The sequence below is a fragment of the Rissa tridactyla genome, chromosome 3 (genome assembly GCF_028500815.1).
Source record: "Rissa tridactyla isolate bRisTri1 chromosome 3, bRisTri1.patW.cur.20221130, whole genome shotgun sequence".
In the NCBI taxonomy this organism is placed as follows: Eukaryota; Metazoa; Chordata; class Aves; order Charadriiformes; family Laridae; genus Rissa; species Rissa tridactyla.
Window position 1 is genome coordinate 86587569 of NC_071468.1, and position 20409 is coordinate 86607977.

General features: G+C 43.6%; 1 protein-coding gene across 1 annotated transcript in view; it reads left to right on the forward strand.

Annotated features, from left to right (window-relative positions):
• Positions 1–458: 458 nt before the first annotated feature.
• Positions 459–20409, forward strand: part of LOC128907526 (gamma-aminobutyric acid receptor subunit rho-1-like) — a 42535-nt gene continuing 22584 nt past the window's right edge. Inside the window, exons 1-2 of the mRNA XM_054196484.1 lie at positions 459–570; positions 3503–3662. Of these exons, the coding sequence (XP_054052459.1) occupies positions 459–570; positions 3503–3662 (272 nt within the window). The remainder of the gene's footprint in view (positions 571–3502; positions 3663–20409) is intronic.

Consider the following 20409-nt stretch of genomic DNA (forward strand, 5'->3'; position numbering starts at 1 on the left):
TGCTGCAGCATATTCACAGAGGAAAACAAAAGCTTCTGTATTTCTTTGTGCCAAAAGGAAAAGGTTGCAGTGACTCCAGTGAAAGGAAACATGTAGGAAACCATGGGGACAGGTTGACCATGGGCATTCAACATAGAATCATAGAATTGTTAGGGTTGGAGGGGACCTTACAGATCATCTAGTTCCAACCCCCCTGCCATGGGCAGGGACACCTCCCACTAGATCAGGTTGCTCAGAATAGAATATACGTATGAGAACATATGAGGTTCTGTGAGAACAAAACAAGAATAGAAAGGTGGAACTTGCTGACATTAGTCACATCATTGACTTTGCACACTTAGAAAAATACTCTCACAAGCCCACAAGGAGGATCCCACGGTGCAGCTCTCTAGGCCAGCCACCTGCACTGGGCTGCCGTCCTCCTCAAAGATGAGAGACAGTCTCTGCTGGAAGGTGCAATGCACCTGACTGACTTAAGACAGCTGCCTCCCGATAAAATGTTCCACTTCCTAGAAACACTTCCCCAGCAGCCCCTGATGGCTGGCTCAGATGTAGCTGTTCGTGCTCCAGGTAAGGAATTTGGACAGGCAAGGCCCCCTGGCTGCTTACACGCTGCTGGGAGGTGCAGGGTGCTTCAGGGACAGTCCAGAGGCTGCCAGTAGACTATGTAGCTTTAAAATGCTTTTCTCAATTGTCCTGTTCTTGTGTTCATCCCTGAATGATAAGCTATACAGATGCCTAGTGTTTGACTGAAAAAGTTAAAAGTGGTGATGAAGCCGTATTTGAAATGTGTGAGTCCTGTGAGCGATGGCCAGACAGGCCATTTGTGGCTGGTTGGTGGGTCCGTCAGATGGCCACACAGGGAAGTGCATGATTCCAAGAAGAAGCTTGCTGAAAACCACTGTGTACCTCAAAGTACATCTACCAAGGGAGAATATTGTGATATTTGCTTCTCTTTATTTTTAAAAATACCAATTGATATTAATTTGTTATTTGCTTAAGAACTTCTTTTTGACCAATAATTATGTAAAACTTAACTGTTACACTGCCCTCTGAAGTCAGTTATAACTGCCAAATTCAACAAAGGTTGTCAGATCCAAACAAACCTGTCTCTCAAAAGCGCTATTAGAATTTGCCACATTAGCTTGTGCCAATAATTGATGGCTCTAAGACTGTCTCGTTGACTATTTAATCATCTAATCAGCTCTTCTTTATGGCACTAGCTATTGGACTTCCCCAGATTTATCCCTGAGAAATAGCCCACGTCCTTCAGAAAATCATAGTATCTTCAGTTAAAAAATACACTAGAAGAGAAAAAAAACTTTCTTGGCTACTGTTCAAAAAAAAAAAAGGGGGAATGTATTTCTATTTGAAATTTGTCTTCTGTGGTCTTCCAAACACTGCAACTTGTAACAGATTTAATAAAGCTATTTTAATAAATCTCTAGCTTTCAGGATAGAGGAGAACACTTGCTTTCAAGATTCAGACAGCTTGCACCATCTATGTAAAGAGGTAATATAACCTTCATACCCTTACAATACCCTCTTTTTTAAACACACAAGCAAGTAAAAGTGGGGATTTTTTTTGGCCACTTTTTTGTATGGGAAGCTACTGTCCAGTCAGTTTTCCAGGAACATTCTCCATTGATGTCCAGAACTTCTCCTCCCTATCCTAAAATTGTGACCCACATTCTTGACTGTTAGATGGGTAGTTTTCCAGCAAGCTGTAGTGAAATGACACAAGTAGTTTCTGGATCTTTCCCTAAGTTATTCCGTTTACTCTTTGTCAGTCATCCTTCAGTTTTTCTGACCTACTTCATGTTACTGCAAGCTTAATCAGGAAGCAGTCTGCATTTTATTCTTGCTCATTCAACAGGACAGAACAGGACAAAGACCCAGTCTCTTGCTTCACCTGATGAAGATTTGCCATTTACAGTAATATATCAACAAGGGGTTTTTTATCCAGTTTTTAAATACAGAATCATAGAATGTCTTGGGTTGGAAGGGACCTTTAAAGGTCATCTAGTCCAACCCCCCTGCAGTGAGCAGGGACATCTTCAACTAGATCAGGTTGCTCAGAGCCTCATCAAGCCCGGCCTTGAATGTCTTCAGGGATGGGACCTCCACCACCTCTCTGGGCAACCTGTGCTAGTGTCTCACCACCCTCATTGTAAAGAACTTCTTCCTAATGTCTAATCTAAACCTACCCTGCTCTAGTTTAAAACCATTGCCCCTCGTCCTATTGCTACATGTCCTTGGAAATGGCCCCTCCCCATCTCTCCTGTAGGCCCCCTTTAGGTACTGGAAGGCCGCTATAAGGTCTCCTTCTCTTCTCCAGGCTGAACAACCCCAGCTCTCTCAGCCTGAATATATAATGAAAATATTGTCATTATTTTATCTTGATACTGTATTTGTGCAGTTCCTTAATCAAAATGCCACGTGGTACAACATCAAGTGCCTTACAGATGCACATTGCATAGCTTCATTTCCTCCAGCAAACACATTTTAAATTAATCAAAAAAGGATTAGCTTGGAAAGATCTATTTTTCTTTAAAGCCATGCTAATTGACATTAATCAAATTACCCTCTAACTCTTTATTTATTGAGTGTCATATCAGCCATTCCAATGTTTTGCCTGGGATCAGTGTCAGGCTGAGGGCTGTAATTACTCCAGTTGTTCATTTAATCCTCTCTGAATATTGGCAGAACAACTCTCTTGTTAAGCACCTCTGCCTTCTCTGAATTGCTATTGACAGTTCTGTAGCTGTTATTCATACCTGCCTTAGCTTTTGCCTCAAGATGGCCCTGTTGGAGTCTTGGTGTTTGTGTATAAGAATTTCTGATTCACCATCCTTCTTTTTTCTTCCATGTTGTTGCTGTCTTTTGAAAAGCATTTTGAATTATTTCCTGGTTGACAGGCAGGGGCCCTTTGCGTATTGCTGGTGAAGTTCCCCATGGGGTGATGCAGATGGGCTGTAAGAACAATAGAGAAAAGTGGGAAACCCTTTTTAGCTAGGGTTGTACGTGTAAGAAATGTACTTATTGCAAAATAAGGGGAATCGAGTGAGCGGGATAGGAGGGCTGAGGACCAGAATCTAGTAGTCAGAGTGAAATTAGTCCCTATCCAGGATGTGCAGAGCATAATTTCAATCCAGTCTGAATGCTCTTGTAACTTTTAGCTCTGGATCTTCCAACAAAGCTAAACTCACACCCTTTAAGAGAGCAGTGCCTCCTGGTAAATGAGTGTACCGTGTGCTCTGGGGATTAGGATATATGGGGGAGCATCAGGTGAATCCTTAATACCCATAGCATCCTGTGTCTGCCTCCTCTAGTATATCTGCTAGTAGCAGACAAAAATACTTGCCAACAGGCTTCACTAGGCACTAATGTCCATGTTTCAATATTTTAATTCACCCCTCTTAAACTGTATGTTCAAGTATCCTTCTAAAAGTGTCTTTTTATCTTTTATTTCTCTTTTACTTTTTTAAGTATCTTTTTTCCAGTTTTAGTAGCAGAACCTTCGTGCAAAAAACTCAGGTGCCCCACGGCCGAGCGCACACAAAGCCGCCTAATCCAGCTAATGCAGCTCCGGGAAATTGCAGAACAGGCTGAAACAAAAGGACGCAGCTCAGCACGCAATGCACATAATCTCTCAGACAGACTGTAAGACCACGTAAAGACACTTGCAAACTCCAGTATGTCTCCACTGGCACAATGACACATCATGCGGGGGGAAAAGAAGCATTCGGTGGACAAAGACATCCTTGAGCAAAGAGCTCTAATGAAATCAGAGTGGTATTAAAGATGTGCTTCGTTGGGGTGCTGTAGCATTGTTATTCATTTCAGCAGTGAGAAGCAGCAGCTGAATGCATTAGTCCTGAGGCACGGCAATTCACTCAAGCACATTGTTCGCTGCAGCCTTTCAGGTTTCTGCCCAGTGCAGGCTTGGCCTATTTCCCTTGCCTTTCATGCAGTGCACAATCCATTTAGGGATTTATAGCGGCTTAGAGGCACATGTACAGTGCCTTGCCTCTATCTGATTTTTGTTCTGTGATAAGAAGGCTCGGGGTCATGGGTTCATTGGCACTTGTCTCCTCCCTGCCATTCTTCTTGTGTAGAAATCTAATTATTCTTTAGTGTTTGGGATTTCTTGAGGTCTACTAATGTCCTCATCACTACCTGGAGAAGTCCCAGAGTTTTCCACAAAGAGCACGTGAATCAGCTCTGATGTGAGGTTGTAAGTGAAGGGGTGCAAGAAAGACCAGAGAGGAGCAGGGCCTTAAAGACAAATATGATAACAAAGCACAAAAGTTATTGGTGGTGAAATCTTTGGCCAGTGTAAAGTGGCATGATTCCCATCTTTGTGCACACTTAATGCCAGCTCTTACATTGGTCTTCACAACTGAAAAGTAAAATCTTCCTGTTGGGACATTCCCCCCCACCCCACTCTTGCTGGCAGCTCCTGGTCTCCGCTCCCCACAAATGCAGCCCATTAAGTTACAGATTGGAGAAGAGTGTCCTTGTCTCTTGTGCCTGCAGAGGAAATATTATCTTTCCCTTTCTGCATGGAATCCTTTGGTTTTAATCACCTCAGTGTAAATACACGTATTCACACTTCTCTCATTTTCTCAACTTCCTGGAGAGTTTGATTTCTAGTTGTGCAAGAGCGGAGCTACAAGTGCTATGAATGGACACCAGCTCTGCTGGCACCACCATAGTGAAACTCAGTGGGTGTGCCACTTATCCCTAAGTTGTTCAAATTCTATTAATCATCTGTACTAATATTCTCCTCGGAGATGATCCTGTATCCAACAAACACGAAGGATCCAGCTGACATATTTAACCTTCTGCGGAGCGATCAATTTTTTCTTCTGACTATGCTCTCATTTAGGAGATAAACAGGTTTTAAATAGAATTGGGCAAATAGTTGACTTTTCTGTGGCCAAATGGAAAAAATGTATCTTTGGTTGGCTTTAAACTTGTTTATTTAACAAATTATAATAACATGGTTGGGTCAAACGGAATGAAATGTTTACTGTTGTGACATTTCTTATCATCCTTTGTTAATGAAACGCCAGGAAATACAGGATTAGAGTCCCAAGCAGCCTGGGAAACCTGCATTTAGATGGCCTCTAAGTAAGTAAAAGCCCACGGTCCCATTGAACTCCTCTGAGGAGCGAAGTGACTGAAGTGCTAAAGCCCTGGAGCAGGGACAGCGGTGCCAGCTGGTGGGTGTCAAGTGGGCCCCTCAGCTCAGCAGGAGCTGGGGGTGGCATCTCCAGGGAGAAGCCAAGCCTCTGTGCACGGGGTCAGCTACTGGGGACTGCCCTCCAAGACGAAGGATTCGAACTTTATTCATTTCTGCTTGAGCAAGAGATCTACATTTTGTTACCTCTCCTGTTTAATATCGTTTGTTTCAGGTGCCTAAGATGCTTTTTTTCTTGTGGATTGTTATTTGCATTCAGCTCCTACTCTAACCCATATAAGCCTGGTATCCAGCTTCAAGCACAAAACCATTCCAGGAAAGATGGCTTCGACCGTAAAAAGGAAAAAAGCCTTTCCTACTGCAAAACTCAACATTGAATTGACTTCAGGTCTGCAGTCCACCCCTACTTCTTTATCTGTTCCTGGATCAGCTACTGACTCTCTATGAGAGATTTGGTGCAATCATTTCACATTTGGGTGGCTGTCTCCTATCTCTACAACTGGTGTTAAACTTAGGAAAGTCAAAGGGAAGTCAAGAAAATCAATGGTATTGTAGCTTTCAATTGACATGTTAAAATTTGCTCTGGGATCTGGTGAATGTTGTCAGATGTGGGTGGAAGGTTAGTGCTGAAGTTATTACTAGTTGGGAATCTGGAAAGCAGAGGTTATGTTTAATTTCATGTTTGTGAGCACTCATTTGACGGGTGAACAGAAAAAAAATGCCTAGGGATTATCAAAGCAAGTAAAACTAAATAACAATTCAAATTTAAAATATTTTGTCACAAATCCCTAGGATCCCAAATATATCAGCAGATAAGCTTAAAAAATAAAGTTATTTGAGGCGACTGCCGTCAACTTACAGCTAGTCTACAAACTGTAAAAGCAGATGAACTTGTTGAAAATACTGCTCGCTGCAAAATAATCACTCTTTTCTTGTTTCTATCTACTGAATGAAAACAGTGCTATATCTTTAGTCTCTAGTTGTCCTTATGCAGAAAACAGGCAAAATTAATTCTCCATCTAATCAAGCTCAAGATTAAGCAAAATTTGAGGACAATATTGAAAAATATATTTTGTTCAGTTTTTCTGTTTTCTTCAATTTTTTTTAGTTAAGGCACATAGCCACAATTTGTCTTTTGCCTGGATATTTGAATTTTCCACGTTTGTTCTAATTGTCGTATGCCAACTTTCCACCATTTTTCCTCTGGGAAAATCAGAAAGAAATAGTGCTGGAAGTGACCCTGAGAAGTAATATAGTTTAGCCATTTGTCCTAAAACAGGATTAGCATTACCTGTCTTAATTGTAATGACGGCAATTGCAAACCCTGCCCGTGTAATCTACTGCAATGCTTCATTGTCCTTATTGTTAGAAAATATTCCTAGTATGTAATCGAGTATCTAATCTCATTTTTCCCTTACTAATCCCTCAGCCCATTATTTTTTGTTCTGTATATCATAGCCATTGGGAACAGAGTATTTTTCTCTTTGAAGTGACTTTACATACCTCAAGACATATACTGTGCTATTTCTACCCTTTCAAGCCTTCACTTTGGGTTATGCACCCAGGTGGTTCACCACTTCCTTGCAGATCATTTGCAAAATTTGCTACTTTCTTGCATGTTGGTAGAGTCACAGATAACTGCTCTTGAGGTGCATCAAGATAAAAGAAGCTAAAGCTAGCAATGTTTTGCATCAGCCCTACAAATATTTCATGAGGACCATGCTTCCCCGTCTTGCTTATGAGAATGTTATGTGAGATGGCATTCAAAGTTTATCTAAATCTACTGCTTCTGCCCAGGCTATGAAGCCTTTTGGCCTGGTGGGGAAAGAAATTAAGTTGATTCAACATGTTTGTTCTTCATGGACCCACGTCTATTCCTCATCCAGTCATTTTTTTTCCAGGAGTTTAGAAGTTGTTTGACGATTTGTTCCAGGGTTTTTCTATGAATTGCTCATATTTGAACTTTTCTGTGAACAACAACCCAAAAAAGGGGAACTGAACACATTTTTTTTTTGCCTTCTCTATGTCTTCTTTTATTAAATTCCCTCTGTTAGTGAGAGGATGAATGTTTCCCTCCTCCCACGTGTACCAAGGGACGTCCAGCTTTTCCAGGGCAGCTGAGTGAATTCATAGTTATCCCTTGCTTGTCAATCCCCATTGCTCCTCCGGTGCATAAGCAAGGGACTAGCATTTTTTTAAAATGTGTATGAAGGAACAAAAATGTATTTCAAAAAGAAGAAAGAGTTCCTTTGATGAAAGATGTCATAAAAATTCATATAGATTATTGCAAAGACTGAAGAGAGTATATCTAGAATCGCCACAGGTGAAAAGAAGAGTTATTAAGGTACTTTTTATCCTCCTTGAGAAGGATACGTGAATCAGTGGAGACCGAATGCAGATAATTTTCAAAGATAAAATGGGTACAACTTCTTTGAACAGCAACAGTGATTAACCATTGCAACAAACTGCTGGTGAGTGATTGCCCATCTCTTGAAGGCTGCATGACATTGTGTAGGAAATGTTTTAGCCCAGCAAATCATTAAATTGAATCTTGGTTGATGGATTGAAATTTCAGTAGCTTTTGATGTGTTGTTTCTGTGGATCCTGAGGCAGGGTAAATGCTCACTGAAATCAATAAAGCTGTGTCAGCTTAGACCAGGTAGAGATCTGCTCCCCAGGGTTTTTAGAAAGGGATTTCATGGAAAGAGAGGGGTGACTTGACGAACTGGTCTAAAATAAAAATCCATGGGTAACTGGCAGAGGTAGAAGAGCCATGTCAGCAAAGGGATGGGATGGGCCTGGTGGTGTCTGCAGAGCACTGGGCAACATCTCCGTCATAAGGCATAGGTGGGACCAGAGCCGTAAGGCCTTGTGCGGAGGCACAGAGGAGAAGAAGAGTAAACACAACTGTGGGTTATGCAGGAAGGGGGGTGAGCTCCAACGAGATGGGCGATGTGGGTGGCTCGACTGTGTATTTCTGCCCATGCTGTTTTATTTTCTTTAGCACCAATGCTAAATTTTGTCAGCCACATGAGACCCAACACACCAGCCCCTGAGCCCTCCTGCAGCTCTGGCATTCGCTCCTCTGCTTCGGCAGGATTCCTCCAAACATCCCTGTGCAGAGAGGAGAGCTATTTCCCCCCATGCTGTCCTCCCCCCTCCCTCGGTACACCAGGATTCTTTCCGGGGACCCTGCTCAGCAGGGCAGTGAGGTACGTGACACAAGTCCTGAAAGCACCGACCGCTCCAGCCACAGTGCCACTCTCTGTTAAAGTAATGTAGAAAACAACACAGGGTCAAAATACTGTCTTGCAGAGCTAAACGGAAACGAGTTTTTGCTGGAAAACTATATACTTATGATCACTTTTCAATCTATTGGGATGCCCATAACAAACATCACTGCTACACAGAGAAGTTCGGTGATTAAAGAACAACTAATGCCACCTGCCTGACTAGCTGCACTATTTTGGTTAACCAGGCAGAGAGAGAGATATGCCATTTCCCTCAGGTACTTGAAAAGGGTTCAGTTTAAACTAATTAACAAAATAGCCTGTTTTGACAAAAAATAATTGTTCTCTGAGAATATGTGAATTCACCACTGCTAGAAAATCCCTGCCATCTGACGTAGAAGGATTTATAGGTTTAGTGGAAATTGCTTTCCCCACTGTCCAGATTAAATACTGCAGGATGATTTTTTGTATGAGTAAACATCCTTCCAATAACGATCAGACCGATAATGTCTTAAAAAGAGGAACAGGATCTTCATTTTGGTTTTCTTCTTCTTGTATGGACTATTTCTGGATACAGAACCTTCAGGTAACATGTTGACTGTCCATAAAATGCATTTTAGCATCTTCCTGCTGTTGTGGGGATGGGTTTTATCCACTGAATGCAGAACCCACCGACAAGGAAAAGAAATACATGAGGTATACAAAAAAGGCAGGTGAGTCTCTTTCTTTTTTTCATTCAAATAGCTACAGTTTGGACAAATGTCATGTTTCAGGTGAAGATATAATGACTAACAGATAATTAGAGTTTGCATTTGCAGATTGTGATCTCTCAGTCAAAAATATTTTCTGTTGCTGTTTTTGCCAATGAGCAAGTTTTAATGCATTTTCTCATTGCTCCCACCAAAAAAATCAGTTTGTGAGGTATCTCAAAGTTTGAAAGGGTGCAAAAAAAGAAGCATTTGCTTATATTTATTATAGTTAAAATGTGGTAGAGTATTTACATGAAAGTGGAGAGGAAATTTAGGTGCATGGGTACTGTTGCATTCACCGAAGATTAGACTGACTTGAGATCTCAGATCCCAACATTCAGAATTTATTTTATTATTCCCATACTATTTGTTTTATAGAGCTTTTGAGAAGAAAAAATGAAAGTATCTCTGCAAACTTCAAGGCTATGGTCAGTTATCAGAGGAAACAGAGCATTCAGTGTATTGAATTAAGATATTTAAAATTATTTAAAATATTGGCTGTTCTTCTCTTTCTCTCTCTAACAAAAAGGCTGTGTGATATTTTTCTCCCACTGTCTTGTAGACAGCCATTTTAGGAGGTTTTGAGTTGAGGAAGGTTCTTTGCTACAACTGAGTTCTGATTACTTGTATTCTATTTGGGGAATATTTGGAACTTTCTATGAGGATTTTTATACTTAGGCACATAACGACATACCCCTGGAGGAGAAAGCCTTTGGGATTTTTTGGAGGATATAGCTGACGTGTTTAGATCACTGTTCAAATGTTGTGTATTTCTGCTTGTGACAGACTGAACCTATGTCATTTCTGCTTTCCTGTTTTTCCCTGTTTCTATTCTGTAATGACTCCGCATCACCGTCAACACTGCAAAGTGTACGGGGATGCAAATGCAGGAATGTCACAGTCATGAGGAATTCAAACCATTGGTGTTAGCCATCAGAAAAAATGAAGAAAGCTGGAAGAGAAGAATCATAGAATCATACAAAACAGAGTGCTTTTTTGTTTTCCCTTGTAGCAAGTCAGGGCTACTTTACAAAGTGATTGTAGTGTCCTGGTTGGCATTTGGGGGCCCATGAGCCATCATATACATAGGAAATGGCTTTAGCAGTGACACCACCTTCATGGAGGTATAACTGGCAAAATGGATGCAGTGGCTCTGCTCACGATCAGCCCCCAGGGCACGTGTTCCCAGAGGCAGTGTGGATGCAAGACAGCCATGAAACCTCTGTTTTCGTTGAGGCTTCATGACAGCAGCAGCAGAGGTGATGTGCTGACTGTAGTGAAATAAAGGGGTGAGAAGCAAGGTACCGCAGTCTGAGTTGAAAAGTCTCCAGCAGAGAGGAACGCGTACACGCAACCATGTTGCTATTTAACATCTTTAACAAAAACTCCCACTGCACCAAATGCTTAACAGCATCAGTGCAATTAAGTGACGATACAACAAATCACAGCAGAAAGGAGCGTTAATAAATATGTGAAAATGGAAAAGAAATACCTATTGAGTTCACTTAGGAACTGCCTCTTCACCCATGCTTTGTATGGATGGTGTAATTGTGGCAGGACAAGCCCATCAGAAAGCCCTGAGGTATCGCGGCTCTGAGAAGCTGGGTCCACTGCCCTCCCAATGCGCCCACGGTGGCCTGGGAGGTCATTTCTGCCCTATTTCTGCCTCAGTAGAGCAGTACTGACGCTAAGGAAGGCTGACAGGGAGAGAGGAATAATGCTGGTGCGTGGTCATAGGGTTGTCTATCAGCAGCGTGGCGCCCAGTACAAGTCTCACTTTCCCCTGTGATGGAATAGGCCAGAAGAGACCAATGGTTTTAATAGTCTTGTAATTTGTAAAGTCAAAAAGGACAATTGTGGTCATCCATCTGATTTCCTGCAAAGCACAAGCAACAAAGCCTTCTGTATGGATTGTACACCGAACCCCTAATTTCTGTTCATTAACTACAATGCCAGATAAGCACAGAATATAATTGCAAGTATTTTTTAACTTTGGCTTCCATCCATTTTCTCCTATTCTATGTTAGCTTGTCTCTTCTCCATCCTGGTGGATCAAGCCCCCTCTTCATCTCCTCTTAGGTATATTCAAAAGACTAAGCTTCTAACATTTCTCAGCGTGGGCTGTTTCCCAAACCTTGACTCTGTCATTTGCTTGTTTCCTCTGTCCTTCACTGCTTTTTCAGGGTTGACATCAGAACTGGGTGCAGTGTTTGCACAGTCCTCACATAGGTGCTGTATACAGAGTTACTCCAGTTGACCACCTGGGACTGGGGTCATGGTCTCCATTGCAGCCACGCAGTGGGAGATCATGTTTGCCCAGCATCTGTGTATGACAGGACACTTTGTCTTAAAGATACAGCCAGTTCTCTTTGCACTCATGTGTAGTTCCCTATACGTTAAGATGCTGATCATATCAGACAGTTTTGAAGTAGACACGGTTCCTTTGCATTTCGGTCAAAGTCAAGGCCTTTTTCCATCACAGAATTAGGTCCTGGAAGAAAAACAGAGCAAAGGAGGATGCTTTATAACATCAGAAAAAGCTTGCAGTGAAGATTATTCCTGAATGTTTTGTTATTGACTCTGTTTCCCCTCCCTTCAAGACTCAGTCCTCAATATCCATCATGCAGAAGAAGTTATAGCAATTGACTTTGTGATTCCTCTCTGAGCACTGTCATTTCTTGCTCCATAAGGCTTGTGGTAAGGACCAGGATGGAAATCCATCCCTTCCCTATAGCCTTTATCATCTGAAGAGAGCCACGTGCCTCACTGGAGGCTGATGGGAGGCTGGTGGGGGAAAACTATTTGAAGTGGAAAAGGCTGGCTCCACACCACCACTGGATGCTCAGGGTGGGTTGGTTTGCACCCATGGCCTTCCTAGCCTCCAGAAGCCCTTTAGGGGTACAAGATCATCCGCTTGCCCTACTGCCAGGGCTCAGTGCCAGCCACCGGTGTTGGCAGGCAGTGCAGGCACCTGCTGTAGAGACCTGCCACCTTGGGTGTGCTGCCAGCATCCTGCTGTCCCTGAGAGATGTGTCCAGTTTTGCTCCTGATTCTCATGCTGCCGTTGACGGAGGAAATAAACAGGCTTTTAGCTTGTTTCTTTGGATGGTGCCATCCTGCAAGTGTTAGTTTCTTCCAAGGAGACACTTGCTCTGAACTCTGTTTTCAAATAAAAACTCACTGTTTGCTCTGCGGTTTTCAGCGTCAGGGTTTGTCTTTTCACCTACCCAGATCCAGCTAATCCCACAGCCTTTGCACTCCTGCTGACATGGTGAATGTGAGGCCACAAGGTCAGACACACTCTCCGACATAATTTTTGGCACTGCAGGTACCCCAAGGTGGCCATTCTAGAATGAGACAGAACAACCTTGGAGAAGGGTGGGCAGACGGGCATGGTTTTCCCTATGAGAGTTCATGCACACGCCAGAGTCTTTTTGAGGCTGGGCTTGCATGACAGGAATTTTGCAAAAGGTCCCAAGTAATTCCTGAAATAAAGCTGATGAGGCTTTGGGACAGAGCGTGACAAGAAAATGGCAAATAAGTGAATGCATAGTATGCACACAGTCACAGTGAAAGCAGCAAGGCTTTATTGCATGGGACTTACTACAGAGCCCTCCAATATTGTAATTCACTGTAAAAATGTCTGTGTGCCAGTCAAAGACTTAACTACATATTCTTGCTAATCTCCAGGACAAATCACCTCAAAGGAATTTCACTTCAAAGAGCAGCAAGATAAAAATAAAAGCTTTCTCACCTTGCAGACCTGTTTGCTGTTTGCAGTCAGCTGGGTGCAAATCCCGCAGGGTTTGCAAAGCTTTTTACTCCTGCTAAATCCACAGTGCCAAAAATCCTACAGGGAGGAGCTGAGATCCAGAGCACCGGCAACAGGGCTATCTGCTGCTTTCCCAACTGCTCCGGCTCTTGGAAAGCCACCAGGCTGCACAGGGGTCACTAGAAGGGTACAAAGAATCACTAAAAGTCACAACATCGTTATGCCAACAAAAGGGCCAAAACCTGTATTGCTAATTAGACTTGCAGAATCTGCTAGAAAGGATGAGCAATAGGGAAAAAAAATGGCCTGGAGCTGAGCCCAGGCTGTTCTGCCAGACCCAACTGCTGGGGAAAAAAAAATCTCTTTTAACACTAAAATCTCCCCGGACAGCATTATAACCACCTTTCAGACAAACAACTCTCAGCAGAAGAGATTTCACTGTGCAAGATTTATGGATCATGTTTGTTTAATCTTAACTAACAGACCCTCTTTGTGTTCATTCAACCTTGGACATGTTATAATCATTTTGCCTCACTCCGGTCTCCAAATAGGAACCCATTTTCCGCTCCTCTAGAGCTCCCTGTCCATGTTTCTGTCAGTACGAGCTGTCTTTTACAGCAGTTGTGTGACATCCTCTACTTTAAGCCTGGGGCTTGTTATCACAAGGTCTCTTTCATGGCCAAAGATCTTTGTCTCTATGATGTTTTCAGATGTTATTACGATCAGTGACACTCTTCCTAAGTGATGGGAGCCACCCTGCATCATTATGTCCATGGTACCTTCCCGGTCCTTTCTCAAAAGCTCAGCATCATTCTGAACATTCGCAACATTAAAGTCACCTTCCCTTGCTTGTGTTGAATTTGGATAGGACTTCTGTGTTGTCAGCTCCTCTGTACCCCAGCCACATTGTGTGCGAGCTCCTTATGCTCTTTATATCACACAAAATGGCTATCCTGGTACCCTCACTGAGGTTGCCTCCTACACAGCTCCTACCTTCTTGCCCTCCAACTGCTTTCTCTGGCCTCATAAATTCATCCCTAACAGGATTTCTTCCTTTACCTCCCAGAAATCCTTAAGCTGTTTTCTTGTCCTAGAGTTTTGCTCTTGTATCTCATCTTCAGGATTGATGCTGAAAGCATTTGTTTGCATGAACAAAGCTTACTAATGCAAGCTGTCTTTAGATCAGATCTTCAGAGTGCACGATAAGCCCATAAAATGCCCGTTGAAAGCATTGCCTATAGGAACACATTATCAACGGCGAGCCAGATCCAGTGGAGCACTGAGCACCAACAGCTCCCAAGGCACTCCTTTTTAAGATCAGCAGTTGGCATCGTGCCTTGACACCATCTGCACCAGCAGGGCTGGGTATCAGGAGTGCAGTAAGAAGCCCAGAGTGGGCTTCAGGCCAGTGCAACTGGAGTGTCTCCATCTCCCCTGTTGGTAAATTGCGTTTCCGTTTCCTCCTTTCACTTCCACCTCCTTCATTCCTTTTTTTTCCCCCATTCAAGGTTCCTCCTCTTCTCCAAACTGCTCTTTCTCTTTTTTGTCACAGATTTTCTCTGCCCTCTGCTTCAGCTGTCTAATTTATTTGACCCTAGGCACAGCCATTTCCCCTGTCACACCATTCTGCCAAATTTTCTACAGTTGCTTTTAACTCTTTATTATTCTGTAACTTCCTCCCCATCTTTCCTGTAGGCCCCCTTTAGGTACTGGAAGGCCACAATAAGGTTTCCAAAGAGCCTTCTCTTTTCCAGGCTGAACAACCCCAACTCTCTCAGCCTGACTTCAGAGGAGAGGTGCTCCAGCCCTCTCATCATCTTTTTGGACATCCCTGGACCAGTTCCAACAGGTCCATGTTCTTTTTACATCAGGAGCCTCAGTGCTGAAGACAGTACTCCAGGTGATGTCTCACCAGAGCAGAGCAGAGGGGGAGAATCACCTCCCTCAACCTCCTGGCCATGCTTCTTTTGATGCAGCCCAGGATACGGTTGGCTTTCTGGTCTGTGAGTTCACATTGCTGGCTCATGTTGAGCTTCTCATCAACTAACACCCCCAAGTCCTTCTCCTCAGGGCTGCTCTCAATCCATTCTCCACCCAGCCTGTATTTGTGCTTGGGATTGCCTGTTCCCATGTGTAGGATCCTGCACTTGGCCTTGTGGAACTTCAGGAAGTTTGTGCGGGCCCACCTCTCAAGCATGTCCAGGTCCCTCTGGATGGCATTCCCTCCCTCCAGCCTGTCGACCACACCACACAGCTTGGTGTCATCAGCAAACTTGCTGAGTGTACACTCAGTCCTACTGTCCATGTCACCAACAAAGATGTTAAACGACACCAGTCCCAATACTGACCCCTGAGGAACACCATTCATCACTGATCTCCATTTGGACATCGAGTCATTAGCTGCAACCCTCTGAGTGTGGCCATCCAGCCAATTCGTTATTCACTGAGTAGTCCGTCCATTAAATCCATGTCTTGCCAATTTAGAGACAAGGATATCATGCCAAACAGTGTCAAGTGCTTTGCACAAGTCCAAGTGGATGATGTCAGTTGCTTTTCCCTTATCCACCAATGTTACAATGCCATTGTAGAAGGCCACCAAATTTGTCAGGCATGATTCGCCGGTGGTGAAACCATGTTGGCTATCACCAATCACCTCCTTATTTTCCATGTGCTTTAGCATGATTTCCAGAAGGATCTGCTCCATGATCTTGCCAGGCACAGAGGTGAGACTGACCGTCCTGTAGTTCCCTGGGTCTTCTTTTTTTCCCTTTTTAAAAATAGGAGTTATGTTTCCCCTTTTCCAGTCAGTGGGAACGTCACCGGATTGCCATGACTTCTCAAATGTGATGGATAGTGGCTTAGCAACTTCAACCGCCAGTTCCCTCAGGACCTGCAGATGCATCTCATCTGGTCCTGTGGACATGTCCAGCTTCAGGTTCCTTAGGTGGTCTCGAACCAGATCTTCTCCTGTGGTGGGCAGTTCTTCATTCCCCCAGTCCCTGCGACTTGGGCGGTGTAACTAGAACACTTGCCAGTGAAGAGTGAGGCAAAAAAGTTGCTGAGTACCTCAGCTTTCTCCATGTCCCAAGTAACAAGGTCTCCTGTTTCCTTCTGGAGAGGGCCCACATTTTCTCTAGTCTTCCTTTTATCACTGGCTTACCTATAGAAGCTTTTCTTGTTGCCCTTGACATCCCTGACCAGATTTAATTCTATCAGGGCTTTAGCTTTCCTAACCTGATCCCTGACTGCTCGGACAATTTCTCCATATTCCTCTGAGGTCACGTGTCCTTACTTCCACTCTCTGTAGGCTTTCTTTTTGTGTTTGAGTTTGTGCAGGAGCTCCTTGTTCATCCATGCAGGCCTCCTGGTGTTTTTGTCTGATATCCTCTTTGCTGGGATGCATCACTTCTGAGCTTGGAGGAGGTGATCCTTGAATATTAGGCAGTTTTCTTGGGCCCCTCTTCCCTCCAGGGCTTTATCCCATGGTACTCTGTCAAGCAGATCCCTGAAGAGGCCAAAGTCTGCTCTCCTGAAGTCCAGGGTACTGAGTTTGCTGTGCGCCCTCCTTGCTGCCTTAAGAATGCTGTGTGCGCTCCTCAGTGCCCTAAGAATCTTGAACTCCACCGTTTCATGGACATTGCAGCCAAGGCTGCTCTTGAGCCTCACATTCCCCACCAGCCCCTCCTTGTTGGCGGGAACAAGGTGCAGCATGGCACCTCTCCTTATTGACTCTTCTATCACTTGGAGAAGGAAGTTATCATCAATGCATTCCAGGAACCTCCTGGATTGCTTATGCCCTGCTGTCTTCTCCCTCCAACAGATATCGGGGTGGTTGAAGTACCCCATGAGGACGAGGGCTTGTGAACGTGAGGCTGCTCCTATCTGTCTATAGAGGGCCCCATCTGCTTGGTCAGGTGGCCTGTAGCAGATCCGCACTATAATGTCACCTGTCTCTGCCCTCCCATTAATCCTGACCCATGAGCTGTTGTCAGCTCCTCAGCCATCCCCAGGCTGAGTTCCATGCACTCCAGCTGGTCATCGACATAGAGAGCGACACCCCCTCCTTGTCTCCCCTGCCTGTCCTTCCTAAAGAGCCTGTATCCTTCCATTCCAACACTCCAGGCATAGGAGCCATCCCACCATATCTCCGTGATGCCAATAAGATCATAACCCTGCAGGCGTGCGCACGTCTCTGACTCCTCTTGTTTATTCCCCATGCTAAGCGTTTTCGCATAGAGGCATTTAATTTGGTCCCCTGATGGAGACGACTTATTGGCCAGAGTGTCTGGAATTCCTTTGGGCTGCACTTCAGGCGCTCTTCTGCTGACCTGTGATCCTTCTCCAGGCTCTGGGCATCTACTGCTGGCACTGGCATCAAATTGGTAAGAGTGAGTGGATCGAGGTTCCCCTCCACTGGCAACTTTAGTTTAAAGCCCTCTTCAGCAGCTTGGCAAGCCTCTGACCGAAGGTGCTCTTCCCCTTCTCTGACAGATGGGCCCCATGAGCCCCCAGTAGACCAGGTTTCTCAAAGCAAGTCCCATGGTCTATGTAGCCAAACACCTGGCTGTGGCACCATTTGTTGATTAGCCAGATTCAAATGGTCCTTCCCAACCCCTTCCCTTTGACTGGGAGGACTGATGAAAAAACTACCTGCATTCCAGAAAAGTGCATTCTGAAAAGTACTTCTGAAAGTACATTGAAAAAATGCAAAAAGACAAAGTACAAAACAATGTACAGTATTCTGAATTTACTAACACTGAATTCCTGCTGTCATTTTATCTGAAGTCACTTGGCATCATGAGGTCCCGCTGTAATTCTCCACTCCCAGTTCTGATTTTGATTACCTCGAATGGTTACACATCCTCAGTAAACATTGTTGCCAGTAATTATTCTTTCCTCCCAAATAATTGACAAATTTATTGAACAACAGAGGTCCTATCATAGATTCCCATGGGACTATATTGAAAACCTTTCTTCACAGTGAAAACTCTCCATTACTCCTTTTGTTACTTATTTTGCAACCATTCACAAGAAGGTAACTTCCCTCTTTCTGGCCAGCTGGTTTCTTTACAGGCCTCTGGAAAGGACCTGTCAGCATCTTTTTGGAAACAGAGGTACGCTTTGTCATCTTGACCATCCTCATCTACAATGTAATTAACTTTTTAGAGAAGTCTATTATAATGCCTAACATCCCTTGAGAAAAGTCATACTGTCTCTCGCTCTTCTTCAATATATACTATATTGATCTGGTTTTTACTATGGTTGTAGCTAATTTGTCCAGTGGAGCAGTCTGTAGCTTCTGAGATCCCACTTGGAGCTCTTTTTCCAAAGAACTGGAAAATTGTCACCTTCCGCTCCTGTGACACAAAGAACAAAATAAATGCTTGTTCAACAGTTTCTTATTCATCTTTCTTCTGGGTGAAAGCTTGGTGACTTGTTACTGTTCAGTCCCTTTACTTTAAATCTGTCTCTGGTCCTGTGCCAATATGAATATTCCTTAATACCGGCCCAACAGCAGAATCGTTACAATTCTGTATTTTTCCTTAGTTGTTGATGTTTTTGATTGGCCTTATGAAGACCGAGTGCTTTCATTCCTGTAAGCAAGGAACTAAAGTGTAGTGTTGATAATTAGCTAGTTATTCCCCGTTCTGCATTTGTACAATTATTTTTCTGTACTGCTTGCAGTTCTTTGTGTTCTATTTTACTGAAATTCCTCTTATTAACATCAGAACATTTCTCCAACGTGTTGAGGATGCTTTGAATCCTGATCCCAGACCTCAAATTTTCTGTTTCTCTTTCAAGCATGCTGTCATGCATGAGTTTTATTGTTCTGTCCTTTGCATTACTATTGAAAGTATTGACTAGTAGTTTCCAGGATGAAATCTGTGAGATGTCACTTAATATCTCTTGACAGCAAAGTAAAGGCATTTACTCTTTGGTCTTCAACCATGCTCAAAGTCACAGTTTTACCTCAACCGTATTTCCCTAGTTTAGTAACGAAAAATAAAAAACTTAATTCAAATCTACTTTTCCTCCTGCTTACACCAAGGCAGCCAGTTACACTGTCAGAAAGGACATTAGACTGGTTTGACGTCAATTATTGCAAAGATTCACATCGAGTGATCTTTATAATCTCATTATCCCTGGAGGGGCAGACAAACGGATCACGAGTTTGTCCCAGTTTCTTCCCAAACGTCAAAACTCCAACATCCTTCTTTTGTCCCCTGCTTAAAACCAGCTTTTGTGTTCACCCTCACCCTCTCTCAGGGGTATCACCCATCTGTGAGGAGTCCTCGGAGGTGCCTGTTTACAGCTCACAGGCTGTAAGAGCTGGTACTCCCAGTGCTGCCATCAGTGGCTGTTGACTTAAATACCTCCAGTTTATCTTAATATACCTTAACGTGCCCTTCCCTCATCTGCACTGTGCTGACTTTTCTTCAAAGACTTCAAAGACTGGGGCAGACACGAAACCTTTCAGCACGCACCGTGTTGCCTCATTAGTTTCTCCCCTTCCCTTCATCCATTTATCTTTTTCACTTGGCTGAGCCCCATCACTGTGCCTGTCCCCTCCTCAGCCGGCAGGACGGTCCTCAGTCACGCTCCTTCTGCTCCCTTCGTCCCTTCCTTTCAACCTGTATAACACAAAACCCAAGAAACGCACACACACTGGATGCAATTTCTGCCACCTAGGGGCACTTTAATTTTTGACGCGTCAGTTACAGTGCCAAGACATCAGGTGGCATCACATTTCTGTGAATAATCAATATGCGTAGGTTTGTTTCATTTTTTTTTCCTTTTGCCAGTGTTTATGACCAGGCAATGTTTGCAAAGGAAGTGCAAAATTTAAGGGGTGTGTGCCTTCTGCCCTTGCATATTTTGCATTCTGAGATTGACCTATATTCAAGTAATGCTGGATTAAAATGGGGTTCTTGTTGAATTTTCTGTATCACTCAAAAATAAGATGGTAGAACAGCTGCAAATCCCACCGTTTCTCAGACTTTGGAATGTGAACATCAAGAATAGTGCTCTTTCCCCATTTCTTTGCAGAGAACGAACCACCTATAATAACAATGGGTCACCTTTCTTCACAATCTTTAAACCTACTAATCATAAGGACACGTGACCCAATATAATTAAGAGCAAACAAGGGCTTGTCAAATGTCAATACATTTTGTGATTAATTTTCTTCAGTTTTTAGTGGTTTGTTTACAGCTCACAACTTTGTAGTTCTCCCAATTTGAGTGCAAATTAGTGGGTTTCTCTCCTACATTATCCCTGAGAATTAGCATGTGATGCAGTGGATCGTGTCTCCTGCAGTGCATGTGGCTGGATAAGAGCAGCTTCTTCCCGTTGCAAGTTTGCTCTCTCCTTCCTCAGGTGCTTTTCTCCCCGTTTAGCTGGCTCACTTTGCCTCCTTCCACAAAGCTCTTCTCTGGGCTCTGGACTACCTCTC